This window comes from Balaenoptera borealis, assembly GCF_965194805.1.
Source record: "Balaenoptera borealis genome assembly, chromosome: 9".
In the NCBI taxonomy this organism is placed as follows: domain Eukaryota; kingdom Metazoa; phylum Chordata; class Mammalia; order Artiodactyla; family Balaenopteridae; genus Balaenoptera; species Balaenoptera borealis.
In genome coordinates, this window is record NC_138873.1 from 111,397,520 (window position 1) to 111,424,666 (window position 27,147).

Sequence of the window (27,147 nt, forward strand, 5' to 3'; positions counted from 1 at the left end):
GGCCCCCTGCGCAAGTATGTTTGTGTGGGAAGGGAGCCTTGTCCATCCCGCTCCCGTCCCTTCGGGACCTTCGGGAAAGCCCCTACACCTGACTCCTGAGCCTCTAAATCTTTGGGAGGACCATTCAGCGTCAGTACATCCCGAGTGTGGACTGAGTTCCGCAGGTGGGAGGAGCCGGGCCTCGCCAGCTTGAGGGCCGCGGTGGTCACGTGCCTATTTTAAAATTCATATCACACGCTTCTGATTCTCATTTGGCTGCTTTTCTCTCCTGTGCGGGTAGCTCAGACCTGAGGCCAGGAAAGCCCTCGAGTCTGGCGCTGGGAGGAACTGAATCTTGTTGCTGACGCACCGGCAAAACCGCCGGCCCCCTGCCAGGCGAATCTGGGCTGGGGGCTGCAAGTCCAAGGTCGAACTGTTCAGGCCCAGTAAGCTGGAGAGAAACAAGTGTTCGCAGGTCCCCTCTTTGCTTTGGCTTTCCTTGTTTCTTGATACAAATCGATTTACTTCAGGAATCCCCACTAATCTGAAGAGTTAAAACAAAGAAGCGCACTTAACATGTTGATGGGCTGGAGGGAAAGCCGTTTCCCTAGAGGCTGGGGGCAGGGTTGGAGAGAGATGGTAGACTTGGCCTGGAGTCACCACGACCCGGGTTTAATGGGTTCCTCATTCTACACACCGGCTCCAAGTAGCGGGGTGGTGGGGCTGCCACTCCTGGCCCTAGATTGACGCCGTGTTCACACCTCCCCCCAGCATCCCGCAGCGGCCCTGAGGCATATCTGGGGCGCACGACCATGGGCAGGGATCCTCCGTGTTGAGACCCTTTGGAGGCTCGGGACTACTTCGGCTGGACCGGGGCCGCTCCCAGACCACGATCCGGAATTTCTCCAGATGCCCTGTAGCTGAAAATGCAAGTTGTAACCTCGGCTCTGCGGGCCCTGGCGACCCGCCACGGCTCCCGAACCCGGCTTTGCCCGAAGTGGTCCGGGCCTCTCTTGAAACCCGGAGGCCTCACAGGCACCGGATTCTGTCTGCGTAGCAGGAAAACTCCTGGACGCGAACCGGAAAAGTTTGGAAAACACACCGACCGCAGACGGATGGGAGGATCGGGCGGGGCCAGCGCTCCTCGCCCGCCTCCTTCCAGCCGCTAGACAGGTTGAGCCCTCCGCCCACGCCGCGCGGAGGAGGGGGTCCAGGAGCAACTGGGACACCAGGCTCACTGGGGAACAAGACAGACAAGTCGTTCCCTTAAATCTCCGCAATCTCGTATAAAGAGGGTGGGAGGCGGCAGAGGGACACACCGATCTCTCCCCTTCCCTCTCACCTCGCTGCTAGGTCTTCAGGACCCTTGTGGAGGTGGTCTCGCCCGGCAGAGCGGGCGGCATTCGCGGGCTCCGGAAAGCTCCCGAGACCTTGCGGAGCGGCAAACAAGGCTCCCCCACCCAGGCCCGCAGCCCCGGTCTGTCTCCACCCCACCCGCTCTCATCCTCGGACCCGCCCGGCGGCCCGGAGCCCGCAGCGGGCCCTCCTACTCTCCGGCGACTCGCGGACGAGCAGTTGCCTTCTTCTGCAAAGGACGATGGACTGAGCCTGTTCTTCTCCAGGGGCCGGAAAACCGAGATCCTGGCCAGGCCTTTCGGGTCGAGCGTTTGCACTTGCAGCAGGATCTCGGTCAGCTGCTCGAAGTGCACGATTTGGTGCCTGGGTTGTGAGCGCGGCGGGAAGGGGGCGCCGGAGGGGCAGGCCGGGCTGCTCCGGGCGCAGGGGCGAGACTGTACCCCGGCCGTGCGCGCGCGCGGGAGGAGGAGGAGCTCGCCCGAGCCGGCGGGTGGAGCGCGCCCCCGCCACGCACTCACCTAGGATCTTTTCCACCTGCTCTACGGGTTTGCAGGTGCTCCCCTTGGAACCAGTAGAGAAGGATGAGCAGGTCGATGAGTGCCCGTCGCGTGAATACAGGTAAATCCTCCCCTCTTTCTCCTCCTGGGACGAGGCCCCCTCAGTGTCCTGGTAGAAGCTGGACGCCGCAGCCCGTCGAAGCCCGGGAAGCCCTCGGGCGGCCCCTGGGCTTTTTGGCCCAGGGCTTGAGCCGCGCTCCGGGGCGGCCCGACCCCGAAGCCCAGTATCAGGTCAGACCCGGGCCCAGGCGGCCGGGACTCGCGGAGCGCGCTCCTGCTGCGGGCGGGTGAGCCCCGCGGCGCGAGGTACCGAAGGCCTCTCGGAGGGCAGGCAGCGCTCTTCCAGCGCCGGGCGGCTTTCCAGCTACTGGTGTCCTCTCAGCCCACAGGAGCCAGGTCAGCGTCTGTGCATGTTATGAATATTTCCGTTAGAAGTGGAAGAACCCCAGATGTGGAATTACTAGTTCAACGATCACAAACACATTCTATTCTCTTTAGAGATTGCTTTTTTTCTTTTGCAGCTTTATTTGTATCAAACTACAGAGAATCATAGGGAAGTAAAACATTTACTAAATCCAACTCTCTACCTGGCACTTGCACTATAACAGGTATTTCTCATTTAACCTGCTCCCAACACCTGCCCTGCCCTAGTTTTCTCCCTTCCTGTAAAGGCCACCATCTTTCACCGGGTTGAATCCTCCCTTTCTGTCACATTTCACACCTATAAACAAATCCTGTCAGCTCCGCTTTCAAAATAAACCTCAAATAGGACTGCTTCTCACGACCTCCACTACTAAGAAACCAGTCTGCGCTATCACCATCCTCTGCCTCTGTAAGAGCTTCCTTGTAGCCTTACGGATGCTTAAGTTACAACTTTCCCATCAGATCAAAACCTTTTCCCCCTTAGGGACTTCCCTGGCTTCCCTGGTGGTCCAGTGGTTAAGACTCCGTGCTCCCAATGCAGGGGGCCTGGGTTCGATCCCTGGTCAGGAAACCAGAGCCCGCATGGTGCAACTGAAGATCCCGTGTGCCGCAACTAAGACCCAGCACAGCCAAATAAATATATGTATATATTAAAAAAACTTTTCCCCCGTAAAGTATATTCTCCATATAGCACCCAAAGTCATCTTTTGAAAATACAAGTTCACATCAGTGTCCTTGCCCTTGTGGAACAGAATAGGAAGCACAGAAATACAGAAACATGTATGTGTGTGTATATGTCATATAATGAAACTGTAATTTCAAAACAGTGCTGGGACATTTTGAAAATAAATGTGGATGCCTATCTGATATACACATAAGGTTTTTTCCAGAAAGAGCGTAAACATTTTGCCTCTTTCGAAAAGCAGTGCTGGAGTCTGTTTCTGTTTTTTAAATAAGTTCATCTGTATAATTTTTTAGACTCCACATATAAGTGATATCACATGATATTTGTCTTTCTCTGTCTGACTTACTTCACTTTGTATGATAATCTCTAGGTCCATCCATGTTACTACGAATGGCATTATTTCATTCTTTTTTTATGCCTGAGTAATACTCCATTGTGTATATGTACCACATTTTCTTTATCCATTCATCTGGACATTTAGGTTGCTTCCATGTCTTGGCTATTGTAAATAGTGCTGCAGTGAACATTGGGGTGCATGTATCTTTTCAAAGTATGGTTTTCTGCGGATATATGCCCAGAGAAAGTATGTATAAGTACGTATATGCTTATTTACAAAACAGAAACAGACTCACAGACTTAGAAAAAAGCTTATGGTTACCAAAGGGGAAAGGTGCAGGGGTGGGGGGGAGGGATAAATTAGGAAGTTGGGATTAACATATACACACTGCTATATATAAAATAGATAATCAACAAGGACCTGCTGTATAGCACAGGGAACTCTGCTCTGTACTCTGCAAAAACCTATATGGGAAAAGAATCTGAAAAAGAATATTTATACATATGTATCTGAATCACTTTGCTGTGCACCTGAAACTAACACAACATTGTACATCAACTGTACTCCAATATAAAATAAAAATTTAAAAAACAAGCAGTGCTGAAAGAATATATAGATCAATGTTTATATAATTTGAGGATAAAGAGAAACTTCCAGATCATGGCTCCAAAAGCTGTCACCACAAAAGAACGGTAATAGTTTTTACTAAATTAGAATTAAAACTTCTTTAATTGGGAAAAAAAATTCCCCTATGCCCCATCTCTAAAATATGAAGTCAAAAGACAAATTATAAACAGAGAAGTTGGTTGGTTATTGCAAAAGTGTTAGTGTCACGGATGGGGCAGTGATGCATTTTGCTCTACTTTATGACTAATTTAAAATACAAGTACAAGAAAAGGACAAGGATTCATATTACCTGGAATTAGCATCTTAGATGTGTCTTTCTTCACCACCTCTCCACTTAAAACTGCTCTATAATGCCTTTTTTTTTTTTTTTTAACATGCACAGCAAAATTGAGCACCAAGTGCAGAGGCTTCCTATATACTCCTCATTATCCCCTACCATCCACCCCCAACACAGGACCTCCCTCACCATCAGTATCCCTCACCATACTGGTGCATTTGTTATTACAATGAACACACATCTGCACATCATTTCCACTCAAAGTCCATAGTTTATCTTAGTGTTCACTATCGGTGTAAGGGTAATTTTGGCCTCACAGAAAAAGTTAGGAAGTATTCCCCCTTCTTCCATTTTCTGGAAGAGATGTTAGAGCATTGATACAATTTCTTTTTTAAATGTTTGGTAGAATTCATCTTTATATGCCAGAATAAAGCGAAGGAAAGAAATCCTTCAGAAAGTAGAACAATCATTAGTCAGAATTAAAAGCTTCTGGGAATTCCCTGGTGGTCCAGTGGTTAGGCCTCGGTGCTTTCACCGCTGGGGCCCCGGTTCGATCCCTGGGGAACTAAGATCCTGCAAGCCGCATGGAACAGCAAAAAAAAATAAAAATAAAACTTCTGCTTTGTGAAAGACACTGTTAAAAAAATAAAAAGACAAGCCACAGACTTGAAGAAACTATTTGCAAAACACACTTCTAATAAAGGATTTGTATACAAATATACAATGAATGCTTAAAACTGAATAATAAAATAACCAATTAAAAAATAAGCAAAATAGGGACTTCCCTGATGGCACAGTGGATAAGACTCCAGGTTCCCAATGCAGGGGGCCCAGGTTCATTCCCTGGTCAGGGAACTAGATCCCACATGCCTGCCACAACTAAGAGTTCGCATGCCACAACTAAGGAGCCTTATGCCACAACTAAGGAGCCCGCCTGCCACAACTAAGGCCTGGTGCAACCAAATAAATAAATAAATATTTTAAAAAATAAGCAAAATAATTGTTATGCTAAGATAGGAGAGGAAATAGAATCAGTTTGCACAATTAAAACCACAAAAGGTTGAAAAGAGTGAAAGACAAAAGCAGGAGTAAAGAAAAGGGGCAACAAATAGAAAACAGTAACAAAAATGGCAGATATTAACCAACTATTTCTGTAATCACTTTAGTGTTAATGGTCAAAGTATACCATTTAAAAGTGAGAGATTGTCAGAGTGGATCAAGAAACAAGACCCAACAACATATTGTCTACAGGAAGCCTATTTTATATATAAAGTCATACGTAAGTTACCAAATCCAAGTTTGTGTGCCCAACGCACAGTGAGGCCAAACAAACCAAAATGTCAGTTTGGAGCAAAGAAAGCTTTATTGCAAGGGCCAAGCAAGAAGAATGGGTGGCTTGTGCTCAAAACACCCAAACTCCCCCCATGGTTTTGGGGAAAGGTTTTAAAGGTAAAATTTGGAGTGAGGATTGCAGGGTGTGTGACTTTCTTCTGATTTGTTGGTGGTAAGTTATCAGGGTGGTGCTCCAGGAATCTAGTGCTCATCCTGAAGTTACCATCCTCCACCTGGGTGGGGGCCTTAGTCCCTCCAGAAGAACTCAAAGGTGTATTGTTATGTTCCTTGAGGAGGAACCAGGACCTTTGTTAAGCAAGACCCAAACCAGTAGTTAAGCAAGATAGCCTGAACAATTGTTCAGCCATAAAACAGTACTATTTCCTCCTCAAGGGATATATATAACAGTCTGAAACATATCTTTGAGTTGTTATGCAGAAACCAAGACCCCCACCCAGGTGGAGGATGGTGATGATATGCTGAACACATATAGATCCCGGACTGGTTGGAACAAAAAGGTTATGACTAAGATTCCCAAAACACCCTGTTACCTCACCACCAACCAGAAATTTCACAAGCTGCAGCCCTTACCCCAAATATTGCCTTTAAAAACTCTGCCCTGAAAGTCATCAGGGAGTTCAGGTCTTTTGAGCATGAGCTGCCTGTTCTCCTTACTTGGTGCCCCACAAATAAACACTGTAATTTCCTCCACCATAACCTGGTATCAACAGATTGGCTTTGCTGTGTGGCAGGAGAGTGGGCCCAAGTTTGGTTTCATAACAATAGTTTGAACTAAATGAAAATGAAAACACAACCTAATATTTGTGGAATACAGTGGAAACTGCTTAGAGGGAAGTATTGATATAGAGCCTTGAATGCATATATTAGAAAAGAAGAAAGACCTAGAATCAGTCATCTAAGTCTCCACCTTAGGAAATTAGAAAAAAAGGAGCAAATTAAATCCAAACTAAGCAAAAGGAAAGAAATAATAAAAATTAGAGCAGAAATCAATGAAATTGAAAACAAGAAATCAATAGAGAAAATCAATGAAACCAAAAGCTGGTTCTTTGAAAAAAAATCAATAAAATCAATAAACCTCTAGTCAGGGTAACTAGGAAAAAAAAGAGAGAAGATACAAATTACTAATATCAGAAATGAAAGATGAGACATCACTACAGATCCCATGGATTTTAAAAAGATAATAAAGGAATACTATGAATAAGTCTGTGTCCACAAGTTTGATAATTTAGGTGAAATGGACCAATTCCTTGAAAGATATAATCTGGCAAAACTCACATAAGAAGAAATAGACAGGGGGCAGACAGCAGAAGCAAGAAGAACTACAATTCTGCAGTCTGTGGAAGGAAAACCACATTCACAGAAAGATAGACAAAATGAAAAGGCAGAGGACTTTGTACCAGATGAAGGAACAAGATAAAACCACAGAAAAACAACTAAATGAAGTGGATATAGGCAACCTTTCAGAAAAAGAATTCAGAATAATGATAGTGAAGATGATCCAGGACCTCGGAAAAAGAATGGAGGCAATGATCGAGAAGATGCAAGAAATGTTTAACAAAGACCTAGAAGAATTAAAGAACAAACACCTAGAAGAATTAAAGAACGAACAAACAGAGATGAACAATACAATAACTGAAATGAAAAATACACTAGAAGGAATCAATAGCAGAATAACTGAGGCAGAAGAATGGATAAGTGACCTGGAAGACAGAATGGTGGAATTCACTGCCGCAGAACAGAATAAAGAAAAAGGAATGAAAAGAAATGAAGACAGCCTAAGAGACCTCTGGGACAACATTAAACACAACAACATTTGCATTATAGGGGTCCCAGAAGGAGAAGAGGGAGGGAAATGACCTGAGAAAATATTTGAAGAGATTATAGTTGAAAATTTACCTAACATGGGAAAGGAAATAGCCACCCAAGTCCAGGAAGCACAGAGAGTCCCAGGCAGGATAAACCCAAGGAGAAACAGGCAGAGACACATAGTCATCAAACTGACAAAAATTAAAGACAAAGAAAAATTATTGAAAGCAACAAGGGAAAAACGACAAATAACTTACAAGGGAACTCCCATAAGGTTAACAGCTGATTTCTCAGCAGAAACTCTACAAGCCAGAAGGGAGTGGCATGATATATTTAAAGTGATGAAAGGGAAGAAACTACAACCAGGATTACTCTACCCAGCAAGGATCTCATTCAGATTCGATGGAGAAATCAAAAGCTTTACAGACAAGCAAAAGCTAAGAGAATTCAGCACCACCAAACCAGCTCTACAACAAATGCTAAAGGAACTTCTCTAAGTGGGAAACACAAGAGAAGAAAAGGACCTACAAAAACAAACCCAAAACAATTAAGAAAATGGTAACAGGAACATACATATCAATAATTACCTTAAACGTGAATGGAGTAGATGCTCCAACCAAAAGACACAGGCTCGCTGAATGGATATACAAACAAGACCCATATATATGCTGTCTACAAGAGACCCACTTCAGACCTAGGGACACATACAGACTGAAAGTGAGGGGATGGAAATAGATATCCGATGCAAATGGAAATCAAAAGAAAGCTGGAGTAGCAATAGTCATATCAGATAAAATAGACTTTACAATAAAGAATGTTACAAGAGACAAGGAAGGACACTACATAATGATCAAGGGATCAATCCAAGAAGAAGATATGACAATTATAAATATATATGCACCCAACATAGGAGCACCTCAATACATAAGGCAACTGCTAACAGCTATAAAAGAGGAAATCGACAGTAACACAATAATAGTGGGAGACTTTTAACACCTCACTTACACCAACGGACAGATCATCCAAACAGAAAATTAATAAGGAAACACAAGCTTTAAATGACACAATACACCACATAGATTTAATTGATATTTATAGGACATTCCATCCAAAAACAGCAGATTACACTTTCTTCTCCAAGTGTACACGGAACACTCTCCAGGATAGATCACATCTTTGGTCACAAATCAAGCCTTGGTAAATTTAAGAAAATTGGAATCATATCAAGCATCTTTTCCGACCACAATGCTATGAGATTAGAAATCAATTACAGGGAAAAAACCGTAAAAAACACAAACACATGGAGGCTAAACAATACATTACTAAATAACCAAGAAATCACTGAAGAAATCAAAGAGGAAATAAAAAAATACCTAGAGACAAATTACAATGAAAACACGATGATCCAAAACCTATGGGATGCAGCAAAAGCAGTTCTAAGAGGGACGTTTATAGCAATACAAGCCTACCTCAAGAAACAAGAAAAATCTCAAGTAAACAATCTAACCTTACACCTAAAGGAACTAGAGAAGGAAGAACAAACAAAACCCAAAGTTAGTAGAAGGAAAGAAATCATAATGATCAGAGCAGAAATAAATGAAATAGAAACAAGAAAAAAAAACAATAGCAAAGGTCAATAAAAGTAAAAGCTGGTTCTTTGAGAAGATAAACAAAATTGATAAACCTTTAGCCAGGCTCATCAAGAAAAAGAAGGAGAGGACTCAAATCAATAAAAGTAGAAATGAAAGAGGAGAAGTTACAATGGACACCACAGAAATACAAAGCATCCTAAGAGACTACTACAAGCAACTCTATGCCAATAAAATGGACAACCTGGAAGAAATGGACAAATTCTTAGAAAGGTATAACCTTCCAAGACTGAACCAGGAAGAAATAGAAAATATGAACAGACCAATCACAAGTAATGAAATTGAAACTGTGATTAAAAATCTTCCAACAAACAAAAGTCTAGGACCAGATGGCTTCACAGGTGAATTCTATCAAACATTTAGAGAAGAGCTAACACCCATCCTTCTCAAACTCTTCCCAAAAATTGCAGAGGAAGGAACACTTCCAAACTCATGCTATGAGGCCACCATCATCCTGATACCAAAACCAGACAAAGATACTACAAAAAAAGAAAATTACAGACCAATATCACTGATGAATATAGATGCAAAAATCCACAACAAAATATTACCAAACAGAATCCAGCAACACATTAAAAGGAACATACACCATGATCAAGTGGGATTTATCCCAAGGATGCAAGGATTCTTCAATATATGCAAATCAATGTGATACACCATATTAACAAATTGAAGAAGAAAAACCATATGATCATCTCAATAGATGCAGAAAAAGCTTTTGACAAAATTCAACACCCATTTCTGATAAAAACTCTCCAGAAAGTGGACATAGAGGGAACTTACCTCAACATAATAAAGGCCATATACAACAAACCCACAGCAAACATCATTCTCAATGGTGAAAAACTGTAAGCATTTCCTCTAAGATCAGGAACAAGACAAGGATGTCCACTCTCGCCACTATTATTCAACATAGTTTTGGAAGTCCTAGCCACGGCAATCAGAGAAGAAAAAGAAATAAAAGGAATACAAATTGGAAAAGAAGAAGTAAAACTGTCACTCTTTGCAGATGACATTATACTATACATAGAGAATCCTAAAGATGCCACCAGAAAACTACTATAGCTAATCAATGAATTTGGTAAAGTTGCAGGATGCAAAATTAATGCACAGAAATCTCTTGCATTCCTATACACTAACAATGAAAGATCAGAAGGAGAAATTAAGGAAACAATCCCATTCACGATGGCAACAAAAAGAATAAAATACCTAGGAATAAACCTACGTAGGGAGACAAAAGACCTGTATGCAGAAAACTATAAGACACTGATGAAAGAAATCAAAGATGACACAAACAGATGGAGAGATATACCATGTTCTTGGATTGGAAGAATCAGTATTGTGAAAATGACTATACCACCCAAAGCAATCTACAGATTCAATGCAATCCCTATCAAATTACAAGTGGCATTTTTTACAGAACTAGAACAAAAAATCTTAAAATTTTTATGGAGACACAAAAGACCCCAAACAGCCAAAGCAATCTTGAGGGAAAAAAAATGGAGCTGGAGGAATCAGACTCCCTGACTTCAGACTATACTACAAAGCTACAGTAATCAAGACAGTATGGTACTGGCACAAAAAGAGAAATATAGATCAATGGAACAGGGTAGAACGCCCAGAGATAAACCCACACACCTATGGTCAACTAATCTATGACAAAGGAGGCAAGGATATACAATGGAGAAAAGACAACCTCTTCATTAAGTGCTGCTGGGAAAACTGGACAGCTGCATGTAAAAGAATGAAATTAGAACACTCCCTAACACCATACACAAAAATACACTCAAAATGGATTAGAGACCTAAATGTAAGACTGGACACTATAAAACTCTTAGAGGAAAACATAGGAAGAACACTCTTCAACATAAATCACAGCAAGATCTTTTTTGACTCACCTCCTAGAGTAATGGAAATAAAAACAAAAATAAGAGCTTCCCTGGTGGTGCAGTGGTTAAGAATCTGCCTCCCAATGCAGGAGACACGGGTTTGAGCCCTGGTCCGGGAAGATCCCACATGCCGCAGAACAACTAAGCCTGCACGCCACAACTACTGAGCCCGTGTGCCACAACTACTGAAGCCCATATGCCTAGAGCCAGTGCTCCCAACTAGAGAAGCCACCACAATGAGAAGCCTGCACACCACAACGAAAAGTAGCCCCTGCTCGTTGCAACCAGAGAAAAGCCCATGTGCAGCAATGAAGACCCAACGCAGCCAAAAATAAAATAAATAAAATAAAATAACTTTATTAAAAAATAATAGTAATAAAAAATAAATAAATGGGACCTAATGAAACTTCAAAGCTTTTGCAAAGCGAAGGAAACTATAAACAAGACGAAAAGACAACCCTCAGAATGGGAGAAAATACTTGCAAACGAATCAACAGACAAAGGATTAATCTCCAAAATATATAAACAGCTCATGCAGCTCAATATTAAAAAAACAAAAAACCCAATCCAAAAATGGGCAGAAGACCTAAATAGACATTTCTCCAAAGAAGACATATAGAGGGCCAAGAAGCACATGAAAAGCTGCTCAGCATCACTAATTATTAGAGAAATGCAAATCAAAACTACCATGAGGTATCACCTCACACCAGTCAGAATGGGCATCATCAGATAATCTACAAACAACAAGTGTTGGAGAGGGTGTAGAGAAAAGGGAATCCTCTTGCACCGTTGGTGGGAATGTAAATTGATACAGTCACTATGGAGAACAGTATGGAGGTTTCTTAAAAAACTAAAAATAGAACTACCATATGACCCAGCAATCCCACTACTGGGCATATACCTAGAGAAAACCATAATTCAAAAAGACACATGCACCCTAATGTTCATTGAAGCACTATTTACAATAGCCAGGTCATGGAAGCAACCTAAATGCCTGTCGACAGACGAATGGATAAAGAAGATGTGGTACATATATACAATGGAATATTACTCAGCCATAAAAAGGAACGAAATTGGGTCATCTGTAGAGACGTGGATGGATCTAGAGACTGTCATACAGAGTGAAGTAAGTCAGAAAGAGAAAAACAAATATTGTATATTAACGCATATATGTGGAACCTAGAAAAATGGTACAGATGAACTGGTTTGCAGGGCAGAAATAGAGACACAGATGTAGAGACCAAACGTATGGACACCAAGGTGGGTAAGTGGTGGGGTGGTGGTGGTGGTGTGATGAATTGGGCGATTGGGATTGACATGTATACACTAATATGTATAAAATGGATAACTAATGAGACCCTGCTGTATAAAAAATAAATAAAATCAAAAATTAAAAAAAAAGAAATAGACAAATTGAATAGGCCTACATTTATTAAATAAATTAAATCAATAATTAATAGCTTGTGAAACAGAAAGCACCAGGTCCAGATGTGTTCACTGATGAATTCTAACACACATTTAAGAAAGAAATTATACTAACTTTCTACAATATCTTCCAGAAAATAGAACAAGAGGGAAAACTTCCTAACTCATTCTGTGAGGCCAGCATGGCCCTAATACCAAAACCAGACAAAGACATTGCCAGAAAGGTACAGAACTATTTCTCATGAACATAGATGCAAATACTCTCAACAAAATATTAGCAAATCTAATCCAACAAAACTTCTTTCTAAAGATCATTAATACAATCCACTTCAGAGTAAGGATTAGAGAAAGGAGACTAAATACATAAAACATTAATCTTTTTATGTGTTTCCTAGGTGCTGCAATAACATTGTAATCCGATTAAGTCCAGGGTTTATTGCATTAAGAGTTATAGTTAATTCCATGTTAACCCATTCAACCCAGGATGGACCATGAGTAGTACTTTTTTTTTTTTTCAATCCTGGGTGCAGACCACAGTACCCAGAATTATAATAGATGTCTACTATGTTTGATTAACACATGATCAAACAGAGATCTCTTCAGAGAATTTGAAGATCCTAATCAAAGTAGGGGCACTCCCATCTGGATTGCATCCTTGGAATAATATGTCCAGCCACAGAGCCTGCCTGCAAAATGGGAGTGCTTCAGGCATTTATTCAATTTATTTCATTAGCCCTTAAATTACAGCCAACATTTGGGTCAAGTGTTGAGTATAGTTCCCTGTGCTATACAGTAGTTTGTTGTTATCTATTTTACAAATGGTAGTGTGTATATTTTAATCCCAAACTCCTAATTTATCCCTCCCTCTGCTTCCCCTTTCGTAACTACAAGTTTGTTTTCTATGTCTGTGAGCCTATTTTGTTTTGGAAATAAGTTCATTGGTATCATTTTTTTTTTTTTTTTAGATTCCACATATAAGCAATATTGTATGATATTTATCTTTGTCTGGCTTACTTCACTTAGTATGATAATCTCTAGGTCAAATCATGTTGCTGCAAATGGCATTATTTCATTCTTTTTTTATGTCTTAGTAGTATTCCATTGTGTATACAAATCCCATCTTCTTTATCCATTCATCTGTGAATGAACACCTAAGTTGCTTCCATGTCTTGGCTATTATAATAGTGCTGCTATGAATGTTGGGGTACATGTATCTTTTTTTTTTTTAATGCTATTCTTGTCTGCTTACATCCTTTTTATTTATGTATGTATGTATGTATGTATGTATGGCTGTGTTGGGTCTTCGTTTCTGTGCGAGGGCTTTCTCCAGTTGTGGCAAGCGGGGGCCACTCTTCATTGCGGTGCGCGGGCCTCTCACTATCGCGGCCTCTCTTGTTGCGGAGCATAGGCTCCAGACGCGCAGGCTCAGTAATTGTGGCTCACGGGCCAAGTTGCTCCGCGGCATGTGGGATCTTCCCAGACCAGGGCTCGAACCCGTGTCCCCTGCATTGGAAGGCAGACTCTCAACCACTGCGCCACCAGGGAAGCCCAAGGGGTACATGTATCTTTTCCAATTATGACAACCACCATTTTAAAACCTAACATATGCTTAACTGTACCAAAGTGTTGTTCACACAGCAATGGTGAATGCTATCGTCAACCTTTTGTTTCAAATTTTTAATGACTGTATTGGGTCCGGCTGTTAAACGTGACTGCGCTTTCCGCGCCCCTGAGATGCGGGTCCCAGGAGCGGGTGTGTAGCCGGAAAGCACAGAGAGCGCCGGACAGCCCGCAGCGGAGAAGGACAAGGCCCGCATAGGAACTCACTCAAACGCACACGCAGGATGGAGGGAGCGCAGGATGGAGGGAGCGCAGGATGGAGGCAGCCCATTGGACCAGCCCCGCTCACCGCGCCGCGTCCGCCAATAGGCAGCGGCCTGGGCGGGGCGTCGGCGCGCGGGCGCCTTGAGCAGCGGCTGCGTGGCTGCCCTCGTGGACCAGCCTTCGACGGCATCTCGAGGGTGCAGGGCCTGCCGGAAGACGTCGGAGGCGCCGGATCCTGTTCGCGGAGCCATGTCTCGACCGGAAGCCGGCGCCAACGCCTCCTCCTGGGTCGTTGCTTCTCGGAGGAGCGCGGCGCTGCGTCGGGCTCCGGAAAGGAGGCCGGAGAAGGAGCCGAGCCAAGGCGGTCGCGGAGGCCAGAAGGCCGGCGGAGGGGGCGGCTGGAGGGGCCCCTCCGGCGTCCAGCAGCCCGTGGGCGCTGGTTTCCGGGAGCCGCCGCTCTCCTTCAAGCTGAAGAACGACTGGGTGGGCGCGGTGATAGGTGAGAGCGGAGGGCCTGCGCGGGCGGGTCGGGGTGGGTGAGGCGAGGCGGGGCCTGTGGCATCCCCGCCCCGCCCGCCTCGCCTCCAATCAGCGGCCACTGGGGCGGCTCGGGTTCCCACCCGACCTGTCTGATACGCTTTGGTGCTAGAGTGATGGCGTTTAATGCATCTCTGTATAGTTTATAGAGACGATGTTTTGGGAGCGCCAACTCTCAGACTTATGAAATCTTTGGGATGAAAGGTCAGAGCTTTGGCAGCTTACCCCAAAATGAACAACAAAGGAGTCAGTCCGTTTGAGCACCGGGGAGAGCCATTAACCCAAGATAAGAAAGCGTAGGATATTAAAGGGCTGCTCGGAACATTAGCCATACCTTGCACTTAGTTTCTGTAACTTGAATATGATTAATCTGCCGAAAAAAGTGTTCTTTTTCTTAGTATAGCGTGAGTCTTACAAATTCGTTTTTGAAAAACATTTGGAAATGACTGGAATTAAGGTTTGCCCCCCTTTTAAAATTGTGGTAAACAACATACATTTACAGTATTGTTGACCCTAAGAACAACGTTGTGTAGTAGATCTGCAGGAGGTTTTCATCTTGCACGACTGAATCTACCTCTCAACAACTCATTTCCCCATTCCCCCATCCCTGGCAGCCACCAGACACCTCATAGAAGTGGAATCTGCAGGTTTTTGTGATTGGCTCATCTCAGTGTAATGTCCTCAGGGTTTATATGTGTTGTCACAAATGGCAGGATTTCCTTTTAAGGCTGAAAACTTGCCTTGTGTGCATATGCCACATTTTTTTCATCCAGTAGTCTGTTGACAGATATTTAGGTGATTTCCACCTCTTAGCTATCGTGAATAATGATGAATATGGGAATGCAGATATCTTTCTGAGATCCTAGTTTCAATTGTGTATAAGTTCCCAGAAGTGGGATTGCTGGATCACGTGGTAGTTCTAATTTTAGTTTTTAAAGGACTCTGCATACTGTTTCCATAGTGACCGCACCAATTTACATTCCCACTCACAGTGCATAAGGGTTCCCTTTCTCCACATCCTTGCCAACTTGTTATCCCTTGTCTTTTTTTTTTTTAATAAATTTATTTACTTATTTGTTTTTATTTTTGGCTGTATTGGGTCTTCGTTGCTGTGCCCGGGCTTTCTCTAATTGTGGTGAGTGGGGACTACTCTTCGTTGCGGTGCGTGGGCTTCTCATTGTCGCGCGCGGGCTGTAGAGCGCAGGCTCAGTAGTTGTGGCTCACGGGCTTAGTTGCTCCGCAGCATGTGGGATCTTCCCGGACCAGGGCTCGAGCCCATGTTCCCTGCATTGGCAGGCAGATTCTTAACCACTGCACCACTAGGGAAGCCCCATATTCCTTGTCTTTTTGATGAGAGCCATTCTAACAGGTGATATCTCCTTGTGGTTTTGATTTGCATATCTCTGATGATTTCATCATCTTTTCATATACACCTGTGGGTCATAATTATGTCTTCGAAGAAAGGTCTATTCAAGACCTTTGGTCAGTTTTTAATTGGACTTTTTTGGTTGAGTTGTGTGTAAGGGTTCCAATTTCTTCACATCCTTGCCAACACTTTGGATCCAATTAGTCTTTCCTTGGGCTGATGGTGAATCCTTAGTATCTACCTCTGGGAAAGGAACCTCCTACCACCCACCACAATTTGGAATAGAAAGCGCCTGCTTCCCTTTTTCCAAACTGAAAGTGATTACTGGACCCTAGGAGCCTTTGTTTGGATGATCTGGGAAGAACTAGAGAAGGCTTTGAGCAAAGTCGGTAGTGGGTTCCCCATAATTGATTTCAATTTTTTTAAAAAAACCCTTTATTTTTAAAAACAGGGCGTGGTGGGTCAAAAATAAAAGAGATCCAGAGCTCAACATACACCAAAATACAGGTAAATTATTTGGGTTCTTAAATCCTTAAAGAGGATGAACTATGGTTCATTCCTAACTCTAATTTCTCTTCAATTATTAACATACTGTTGTAACTTAGATAAGTTGCCAAAGCTCTTCATACTTCTTTTTAAGAGCTCACCTAAGCTGTAGTCCATTCATTATATCTTAGATGCTGATTGATAGCAATCCTGTATTTCCTTTACACTCTTATTCTATTTGAGGTTGAGTGCGGTGGGGGGGACGGTGAAGGGACTTATCTCACCTATTTTCCCCCTTGTATCTAGATAATAAAAGGGTACCCTGAAGCAGAAGTAAGAATTTTTGGCACCAAGGCAATGCAGAGCAAAGCGAAAACAGTGATAGATAATCTTGTTCAAAAACAAGAAGACTACAAAACAGAACCCAAAGTTGGTAAGTAATTTTTGCCCACTAAAGCCCTGTAAAATTTTAAATGTTTTATTCAGTGTTATAAGCCATATTATAGCTGCTTTTCCTGATAACAAATCTTTGGCTTGCCATCATTAAATCTAGTCTGTTATAGAATTTTTTTCTATGAAATCCAGGATACTTTTCCTCAAACTAAGACACTTAATATCTGCTGTTAAGCCTGGCAGTTTTACTTTTGAGTAAAAACAAAATAACCTTTTAATACACTTCACTATTGATGGTACAGCAAGGATTAGTCCTGGCCTCCTGTCTATGGTCCCTTCCCTGGAATGTGACTGACTTTGAAAACTGCCTAATTATTTGATATTTAAAAAAATCTCAGATCTACTTGGACTAGAGAAAAAGCCATTATTGAACTATTTCCAGAAGCAACAAGGAGAAGAGTCTTCCGTCCAGATGGCAGCATTGCCTCTTAGTGTTTCTTGGGAAAGAACCTCTAAAAAGCCTCTAAGACACTGTTTCTTCTGTTTACCTGGGGTAATATCTGCCACACAGAATTATCGTAATGATAAGTGATGTGTTATTTATTATCAGACACTAGTCTCTCATGCTTTTTAACTGCTCCAGTAGTTTTTTTTTTGCATTTCAGAAATCTGAAGTAAATAACTGGCAAACCGTGACCAGAATTGTCATGGCACTGTTGTACTAAATTCGTAAATTTAATGTTTCAAGCATTATTATTGTTGGGTTATTAAAACAGAAAATAGTAAAATTGTTTTGGATTTTATACTGGTAGGATTTGTTTGGAAACTAATTTGGAATATTTTTAACAGATGTTGCTGTTGTCCAACCTTCGGATGGAAAAGATGCAAGGAAAGCTGTTTCAGGAAATCAGCAATTGGTTGATTGGGATAAGTTCCGAGAAGATATTTTGAAATGCAACAAAAAAAAGTGGGCAGGTTAGTGCTGGATCCCAACACTTACATGTGGTATTGTTGTTCCTAGTAATTGAGGTTTTTAACCTCTATAAAAAATGTGTTGCTCTTAGTAATGAAATCTATATGCAAAATGACAGTAGAATTTGAAATACTGCAATTAGTCTCTAGGACATGATATTTCTATGTCTGTGTTGCGGTTTACATTACAAATGGAAAGTTAAAACTTATTTATACCTTGTCTTATTTGAGGTAACTCGCTGCACAAGTTTAATAAAAATAGAAAATTGGGCCGAAAGGGAAATGAAGTGAGTAAACATGCCAACCAGGAGTTAACATTTTGCTATGACTGAGCAAAAATTGAGCTTGGAGTGTCCTGGCCAAGAAGGGCAAAATAAAAAGGGAAAAACATTTAATAAGATCGTACAGTTCTTGAAGAAATGGGTTTTTTTACTTCTCACTTGGAATTATATATGGAGTATAATGTTCTTACATTATTCACTGAATTTCAGAGTAAATTCAGGCATGAATTTGATCAGAATGAGGCAGTGGGACAACATCATTTATTTAAAGTTAAACAGTGAACACTACCATGTGACAAATATTAACAAGGGTTCATTCCACTCTGGTGGTCAGCCTGTTCCATGCAATCTCAACAACATGTGTTGGGAAATTTGGGTGGAGGTGGGAAGCAGAAAAAGGATTTAAGTTTGGTGGAAGTATGATAAGCATTTAAAAAAGAAAACAAAGTAGCTTCAAAGTAGAGGATAGAATAAGGATAAATATTTTATTCCTAAACAGTAATGGGATGGACCCTCAAAGAAAAGAAAGTTAGCTTACTATGAGAGAAGATTCATCAGTTGTGATGTCTGTGTGTCTTGTGAAGCATGGTTTATTTTATATTTAATTATTAAAGATCTCTTTCTTGGGTGAAAAATGTAATTGAAAGACAAAGCAAAAATGGAGATCTCTGAGAGGCTGGCAAAAGCTTTGCTGGCAAAGTGTGGAACAGCTGTCTAGAGCTATATCTGTGCAAGGTGAACCTGATACATATTTTAGTTTGATTTCTGTTGCTTTGAATAAATGTCAATGAAATGTAAATGCTCATTAATCATCCAAGTTAAAATTTTGGGTTTTGTCCCAGGTTTACCTCCAATTAAGAAAAACTTTTACGTGGAGTCAGAAACAACAAGTTCAATGTCACAAGACCAAGCAGACAATTGGAGGTGAATAGTTTTACTACTTTTTATTGAGTATTTGTAGATTTATGCTGGTAAATGAACCCATGAGGAAAAGATTTGAAATGATTGCATTTGAAACTGTAGCTTCCTATTCAAAAGAAAACTTGGTTGCACCCTACATCATATATGTTAGAGCATTGCTATCCAATAAAACTTCTGGCGAAGAGGGGAAATGGGCTATATTTGTGTCTAGATCTAGAGTAGTTACTATCCATATGTGGCTATTAAACACTTAAAATGTAGCTAATATAATTGAGGAACTGAATTTGAAATTTTAAATTTAAAGAGACACGTGGTTAGTGCCTACTGTTAGCAGTTTTTGAGAATTATTTCAACAAGTGTTGAAAATCATGAGAAATTGATCTGATATCTGAATATTAGACAAATTTCTTACTCTTTGGTCCTTATTATCTGGAATTATAGGTCCTAATGGCAACATTTTTTCTATTAATATCTGTTCTAAAACTAAGAGAGTATGGTATAGCAGACAGAGCAGTTATTCTAGGATTGGGGTAGGGCCCTGAGCGTGGACAAGTGACTAAAGATCACCTGTCGAATGAGAATAATTCCCACTTCAAAGTATTGTTGAGGATTAATTAAGGAAATGTGTGTGAAACATTATAGGCCCTCAGGCGTTTGCCAAATCTGACTGTGATTCATGAAGCATATAATTTTCAGGCTCTATTCTTTTTTTTTTTTTTTTTAAGTATTTGTTTATTTATTTATTTATGGCTGTGTTGGGTCTTCGTTTCTGTGCGAGGGCTTTCTCTAGTTGTGGTAAGCGGGGGCCACTCTTCATCACGGTGCGCGGGCCTCTCACTATCGCGGCCTCTCTTGTTGCGGAGCACAGGCTCCAGACGCGCAGGCTCAGTAGTTGTGGCATGTGGGCTTAGTTGCTCCGCGGCATGTGGGATCTTCCCAGACCAGGGCTCGAACCCGTGTCCCCTGCATTGGCAGGCTCTATTCTTAACCTTTCCATGAAATTTTCATTGGCCCATTCATGCATACAGTGTAATTTTTTTCCTTCTTTGGAACTATTCTGGTAAAAAAAAGATAGGCTTGCTTCTATTTCTTATTATGTTTTACTGTACCTTAACGAGCAGTCTAATTTTAATCAGTTGCAGTTGAATTTCTAGATATGACCTGAACTAATGTTGGAAAAAATTTCTTGCTTGGGGAGTAAAGTGACCAAAGCCACTAATCCTTGTTCTATTTTTCCTTAAAGGAGGGAAAATTATAATATAATGTGTGATGACTTGAAAGGTGGTGAGAAACGTCCTCTTCCCAACCCTGTTGGTAATTTTGAGGATGCATTTCACTGTTATCCTGAAGTTATGAGAAACCTTCAAAAGGCAGGTTTTCAAAGGCCAACACCAATTCAGGTATGCTTTCTTTAATTCTAACATTTCATCGACTTTCCCCCCTCAATTTCTGGTCGTTAGAAGTTATAACACCAGGGAGCAGCTGTCTCTTATGAGTGTCCCCCCAGCACCTCCACCGCTGCCTAGCACTCAAAATGCTGAGAAGTTTGGGGCTGGGAGAGGAGGAAGGAACACTTGACAGAAAGCAATGCACTTTTTATTTTAATATTTCTCATTCTGTTTCAGTCACAGGCATGGCCAATCATTCTGCAAGGAGTAGATCTTATAGGAGTAGCTCAGACTGGAACGGGGAAGACATTGTCCTACTTAATGCCTGGATTTATTCATATTGACTCACAACCTCTGTAAGAATTACTACATCTGGGTTCTCTTTAGGGGTTTAACAGATATGGATTCTAAAAATGCAATGCAAGTTTCTTCGATTGCCTTGGTCGAAAGGTAATGCCTAGTTTCGGGCAAATGCACTTGTGCTGTTCTGTTGAGCTATAAATGGACAAAACATTTTTAGGAAGCAATAGGTAGTATCCACCGAAAGTCTTAATAGTGAAACACTGGAAAGAAATTGTTTAAATTACCGTGTCCAGTACAATTCTGTGAGAATGTCTGACACAGGAAAGCTCTGGCCCTGTTCAGTGAAAAGGCTGGTGTCTGGACCCTAGGATTTTTTTGTTAGGCTCTTTTTCTTTATTTCTCCACTTTTTATGTGTGGTGCTTGTTTGTGGCTTTGACAATCATTGCTGCCTTTTTTTTTTTTTTTTTTGGCCATACCTCGAGGCTTATGGGATCTTAGTTCCCTGACCGGGGATTGAACCCAGGCCCTCAGCAGATGAAAGCTCGGAGTCCTAACCAGTGGACCGCCAGGGAATTCCCTCATTGCAGGCACTGAATGAAGGTCCTGTATATCTGAGATGGGTACTTTACTAACGTGTTTTCTCTCCAAAGAGCCAGGAATGGGCCGGGCATGTTAGTCCTCACCCCGACTCGAGAGCTAGCTCTGCAAGTGGAAGCTGAGTGCCATAAATATTCATATAAAGGTCTTAAAAGGTGAGTCTTTTCTTTGACCATTGCTGCATCAGCATTCTAACCATCTGTAGCTGTAGACATGCTCCCCATTATTTTCACACATCCTGAGAAGCTGATTGGCTCAGCGTGGGTCAGGCTTACTTACCCCTGATCCAAATCGACCATAACCTGGGTGATGGGGTCAGATAACAAGGATGCGACCGTGGCTCTCGTAGGACACGTCCCTGTGGGTTGGTGGTTGTGGATGGTTCTCAGAAAGGGGCCAATACTGTACTACCTGAGACTTTGGATTTATGTACTTTTTATTTTATACCCAAAATGCCTAGGTTGGTTGGGATTTTGAATTGTGATGGGATATTCCCCACGTGAACATGAACCTCTGTATTTTTTTTTTTTAAGCGTTTGTATATATGGTGGTGGCGATAGAGATGGACAAATAAAAGACTTAGCGAAAGGTGTCGATATCATTATTGCCACTCCCGGAAGACTCCACGATCTACAAATGAATAACTTTGTGTACCTGAAGAGCGTAACCTACCTGGTAATCGTGGAGCAGGGGTTCGGGGTCCTGGGAGGAAGAACTGAACTCTTCATCAAACCCTTTAGAATGGCTGTCCATTTCATAATGGTTTTAAATCTTAGGAATGTTGCTCATTCCCTCTAGTTTGTTAAAATACAGATTTTAAGATCATTCCATTTTAGTATTATATAAATATTTTAAAATGTAGGTAAGTACAAAAGAATTCCACATGAATATTTTAGACACTTAAATTGCTTTTTCATTAAATAGATTTAGAAACTGTTAGTTGGCAAACTTAAATCAATCTGTGTTGCAACTACAGATAGCTTAGGTAATGGAGGAAATGAAAAAATTACCTTAGCATTCATAAAGGCAGAGCATATATATTAGCTACCTTCCATACCTAATCTAGCCATCTTTTTTTTTTTTTGGCCGTACTGCACGGCTCGTGGGATCTTAGTTCCCTGACCAGGGATGGAACCCGGGCCCTCAGCAGTGAAAGCGCAGAGTCCTAACCGCTGGACCACCAGGGAATTCTCCTAAGCTAACCATTTTTAATGCAGGTATTAGATGAAGCTGACAAGATGCTGGATATGGGATTTGAACCCCAGATAATGAAGATTTTATTAGATGTACGCCCAGACAGGCAGACAGTCATGACAAGGTAGGTATATGTTTAATTTGCTAGTCTGCAAAGTAGAAATCAGTGGAACCAAATCCATTTGATTTTAGAGCCTTTCTTAAAAGTATTTTGAGATCCTTTGGTGAAAGATATGTCATCACTTAGTATAGCAACTCAGTGTAACAGTTTAGCAATGACTGTTGGGTTTCCTGAATTAAAAATAAGATTTCTAGGGACTTCCCTGGTGGTACAGCAGTTAAGACTCCGCACTCCCAATGCAGGGGGCCCGGGTTCGATCCCTAGTCCGAGAACTAGATCCCACATGCTGCAACGAGGATCCCACGTGCCGCAACTAAGACCCGGCACAGCCTAAGTAAATAAATAAATGTTTGAAAAAGAATAAGATTTCTATAAAAAAATGCAGGGGAGACTGTACCACAGGGGGGTCTCAGATTGGAAAAAGTAATCACCTGTCCAGAATACTTTTTGGCGAAGATAAAGCTGAGGCAGCAGAAGAGTATGTGATTGGGGAAGTAGACTAAATTTATTCATTTTGTTTTCTTACTAAACTTCCCATCTTTGTAATTAGTGTGAAAGTACAGAAGGTGGTGACTTTCATAATATATGGTTGAAGAAACATCTGAATGTACATATCCAATCATTGGTACAGTTAAAATGTTTTTATTTGGCATGAGCATTTGGTTTTGCCTGCTGACAATGTATGAAAAATACTGGGGTTTTTTGCCTTATTTATAAAGGCCGAGAGAACTAATCTAACACCTGAATTCCTTGTACCTTTTCATAGATTAGAAAGGTATAGCTCTTCTTCACCTTTTGTTTACAAATCTATTAAACTTTTTTAAAGGTTTAATCTAGTAGCTTTATTGAGCAGTTCATTGTGAAGCAAATGTTTTCTGTGAAATTGGCCTCATTAAAAAGTACTAAGTTTGTCTTTCATGAGTAATTTGGTTCATAGCATTCTTAGGGAAATTTAGTAATGTTTGCTTTATAATACATTTTTAATGTTTGTGTATTACGTTTTATCTCCAGTGCAACGTGGCCATGTGCTGTCCGTAGACTTGCACAATCTTATTTGAAAGAGCCCATGATTGTGTATGTTGGTACTTTGGATCTAGCTGTAAGCTTGTTTTTAATTACTATTTATATCTTATTAATTATGGAAATGTTTTGCCATTGTAAAGCTCTCTGGCCTTTCACTTCATAATTGAGATTGGCCTTTCAACTAATCATTAATGAAAATTGACGTTTTACTTAAATCACTGGTAATTAATAATGGGTCATTGCCCTAGGCTCATTTCATGAGATTTCACGAAAGACAGGATAAATGCTTCAGAATCTATTTCATCTCTGGGTCAATAAAATGGTACCAGCGATACTTTGAAATTTTGTGTTGTCAAAATACTTATAGAATGGAAACTCTTTGGGTCATCAGCTGAACATCTTCATTGCAAAGGCTATATCCAAATTCACGGCGATAGTTTTGTAAGCTTGGCCTCAAACCGTGGTTATTCCTTTTCCAACAATAGTAACTGGCTGCTTTCAACACACTGCCACGTATTCAAGAGTTCCCAATTTAGCGTGGGTGACTCACTGGTAAAAAGTGAAAGACTGAGCCATAAATCCTTGAGTAGGAACCAGTGATTTTGCAAGGACCTGCCATTTTTCCTGCTAGCAGTTTATGAGAACATTTAACCAATGATAGAAATAAGATGGATTTCGAGCCAATATATGGGGTTTGCCCATTAATATTGATGAACTATGATCTCTGAGTCCTTTAGGCTGTAAGTACCGTGAAGCAAAATATAATTGTCACCACAGAAGACGAGAAACGATCGCTTATCCAAACTTTCATCGAGAGCATGTCTCCCAAAGACAAAGTCATAATATTTGTTAGCCGGAAAGCTGTGTGAGTATATTTTTTACATTCAAATCATCAGTCATGGTTTGTTTTGGCATTGTTTCTATGTGTATATGCATTTCAAATGGGGGGGGGTGGTGTATGTCTTACAATATGCACATTACTTCAGACTCTTGCCAGTGGAAGTAACAGTATGAATTGATGGTGGTATGAGAATAAGCACTTAGACCCCTGACTTTATCTTTTGCTTCAGGGCTGATCATTTATCAAGTGACCTGTGTATCCAGCATATATCGGTAGAGTCTCTGCATGGCAACAGAGAACAGAGTGATCGAGAGAGAGCATTAAAAAACTTTAAAACAGGTACATTTATACAATTAGTATTGCAGTTTAAAAGTGTCCAGTGCCTGGACTTGCTTGAGTGATGGCACCTTTTCATGGAACCCATGTCTAAGATCTGCCCTCAGCTTGCAGATCCCAGAACTATACTTGTTCTAAATATTAATCAGATTCTCAGAACTATCTCAAGCTAATGTTTAAAACCTGGATATCAAGGCAGTAATTTGCAGTGAGGGTGTTGTCTTAATTTACTTGAGAGGCATATATCTTTGCCATGGTTCATGGACCCTTTGAATTTTGGAATCCATTGTGTTGTAACTTGCCAGCAGTTAAAAAAGGCTAAGTAACCCTTTCCCGTCTTCACTGTCTTTAAAAGAGTTTTAATATTAAAAGCAAGGATAGTTCACCTGATCAGATATTAGGGGACAGATATGTCTTGGGTTGGTTTGTACCAGCATGTGTCTGTATTCTTTTGGCTTTACTCTTTAGGGAAAGTGCGAATACTGATTGCTACCGATTTAGCATCTCGTGGTCTTGATGTCCATGATGTCACACACGTCTATAATTACGATTTTCCCCGGAACATCGAAGAATATGTGCACAGAGTAGGGCGCACTGGGAGAGCAGGGTAAGTCAGTCCATCCAACCTGGCTCCCCATTCTCGTCACAAAAAGGACCTTTTTCCCCTCTGAGAGCACCATCATAAAATCCCCATAACATGCTGCTTAGACAACTGCAGGTTAGGTTCCAAATTGCTGTTTGAACGGCTAAATCTTTTTTTTTTTTTTTAACTTATTTATTTATTTTTGGCTGTGTTGGGTCTTCGTTTCTGTGCGAGGGCTTTCTCTAGTTGCGGCAAGCGGGGGCCACTCTTCATCGCGGTGCGCGGGCCTCTCACTATCGCGGCCTCTCTTGTTGCGGAGCACAGGCTCCAGACGCGCAGGCTCAGTAGTTGTGGCTCACGGGCCCAGCTGCTCCGCGGCACTTGGGATCTTCCCAGACCAGGGCTCGAACCCGTGTCCCCTGCATTGGCAGGCAGATTCTCAACCGCTGCGCCACCAGGGAAGCCCTGAATGGCTAAATCTTTTTTTTTTTAATCGAAGTATAGTTGATTTACAATGTTGTGTTAATTACTGCTGTACAGCAAAGTGATTCAGTTATACATATATATATACATATATATATACATTCTATTTTTTTAATATTCTTTCCCATTATGGTTTATCATAGGATATTGAATATAGTTCCCTGTGCTATACAGTAGGACCTTATTGTTTATCCATTCTATATATCAAAGTTTACATCTGCTCACCCCAACTTCCCACTCCATCCCTCCCCCAACCCCTTCCCCATTGGCAACCACAGGCCTGTTCTCTATGTCCATGATTCTGTTTCTGTTTCATAGATAGGTTCATTTGTGTCACATTTTATTTATTTATTTATTTTTTATTTTTTAGATTTTTTTTTTTTTTTTGATGTGGACCATTTTTAAAGTCTTTATTGAGTTTGTTACAGTATTGCTTCTGTTTTGGTTTTTTGGCCGTGAGGCATGTGGGATCTTAGCTTCCCGACCAGGGATGGAAGGAACTCTCACCCCCTGTATTGGAAGGCAAAGTCCTAACCACTGGACGGCCAGGGAAGTCCCTTGTGTCATATTTTAGATTCCACATATAAGTGATATCATATGATATTTGTCTTTCTCTGTCTGGCTTACTTCACTTAGTGTGATAATCTCTGGTGGCATCTATGTTGCTACAAACGGCATTATTTTGTTCTTTTTTATGGCTGAGTAGTATTCCACTGTGTATATGTACCACATCTTCTTTATATAAATGGCTAAATCTTTTTTTTTAATTAATTAATTAATTTTTTGGCTGCGTTGGGTCTTCGTTGCTGCGTGCAGGCTTTCTCTAGTTGCGGTGAGCGGGGGCTACTCTTCGTTGCGGTGCGCGGGCTTCTCATTGCGGTGGCTTCTCTTGTTGCGGAGCACAGGCTCTAGGTGCACGGGCTCAGTAGCTGTGGCTCGCGGGCTACAGAGCACAGGCTTAGTAGTTGTGGCGCATGGGCTTTGTTGTTCCGCGGCATGTGGGATCTTCCCGGACCAGGGCTCGAACCCGTGTCCCCTGCATTGGCAGGTGGATTCTTAACCACTGCGCCACCAGGGAAGTCCCTGAATGGCTAAATCTTAATGTATCATACGTAGTTGGGCTTGTGAAAGAGT

The 27,147-nt window shown here is 41.6% G+C and overlaps 1 protein-coding gene across 4 annotated transcripts in view; it reads left to right on the forward strand.

Moving 5' to 3' along the window:
- Positions 1-1,467: 1,467 nt before the first annotated feature.
- Positions 1,468-27,147, forward strand: part of DDX43 (DEAD-box helicase 43) — a 128,723-nt gene continuing 103,043 nt past the window's right edge. The window contains exons 1-14 of one of the 4 annotated variants that reach the window (XM_082405076.1): positions 1,468-1,953; positions 16,542-16,597; positions 16,883-17,009; positions 17,819-17,944; positions 19,065-19,146; positions 20,387-20,543; positions 20,769-20,887; positions 21,486-21,587; positions 21,966-22,107; positions 22,650-22,750; positions 23,759-23,846; positions 24,508-24,635; positions 24,841-24,950; positions 25,416-25,554. In XM_082405076.1, the coding sequence (XP_082261202.1) occupies positions 1,917-1,953; positions 16,542-16,597; positions 16,883-17,009; positions 17,819-17,944; positions 19,065-19,146; positions 20,387-20,543; positions 20,769-20,887; positions 21,486-21,587; positions 21,966-22,107; positions 22,650-22,750; positions 23,759-23,846; positions 24,508-24,635; positions 24,841-24,950; positions 25,416-25,554 (1,514 nt within the window). In that variant the 5' untranslated portion in view covers positions 1,468-1,916. Of the gene's footprint in view, positions 1,954-9,836; positions 14,687-16,541; positions 16,598-16,882; positions 17,010-17,818; positions 17,945-19,064; positions 19,147-20,386; positions 20,544-20,768; positions 20,888-21,485; positions 21,588-21,965; positions 22,108-22,649; positions 22,751-23,758; positions 23,847-24,507; positions 24,636-24,840; positions 24,951-25,415; positions 27,093-27,147 lie in introns of those variants that run through there. The other 3 variants (XR_014248288.1, XM_082405074.1, XM_082405075.1) reach the window with 3 other exon arrangements.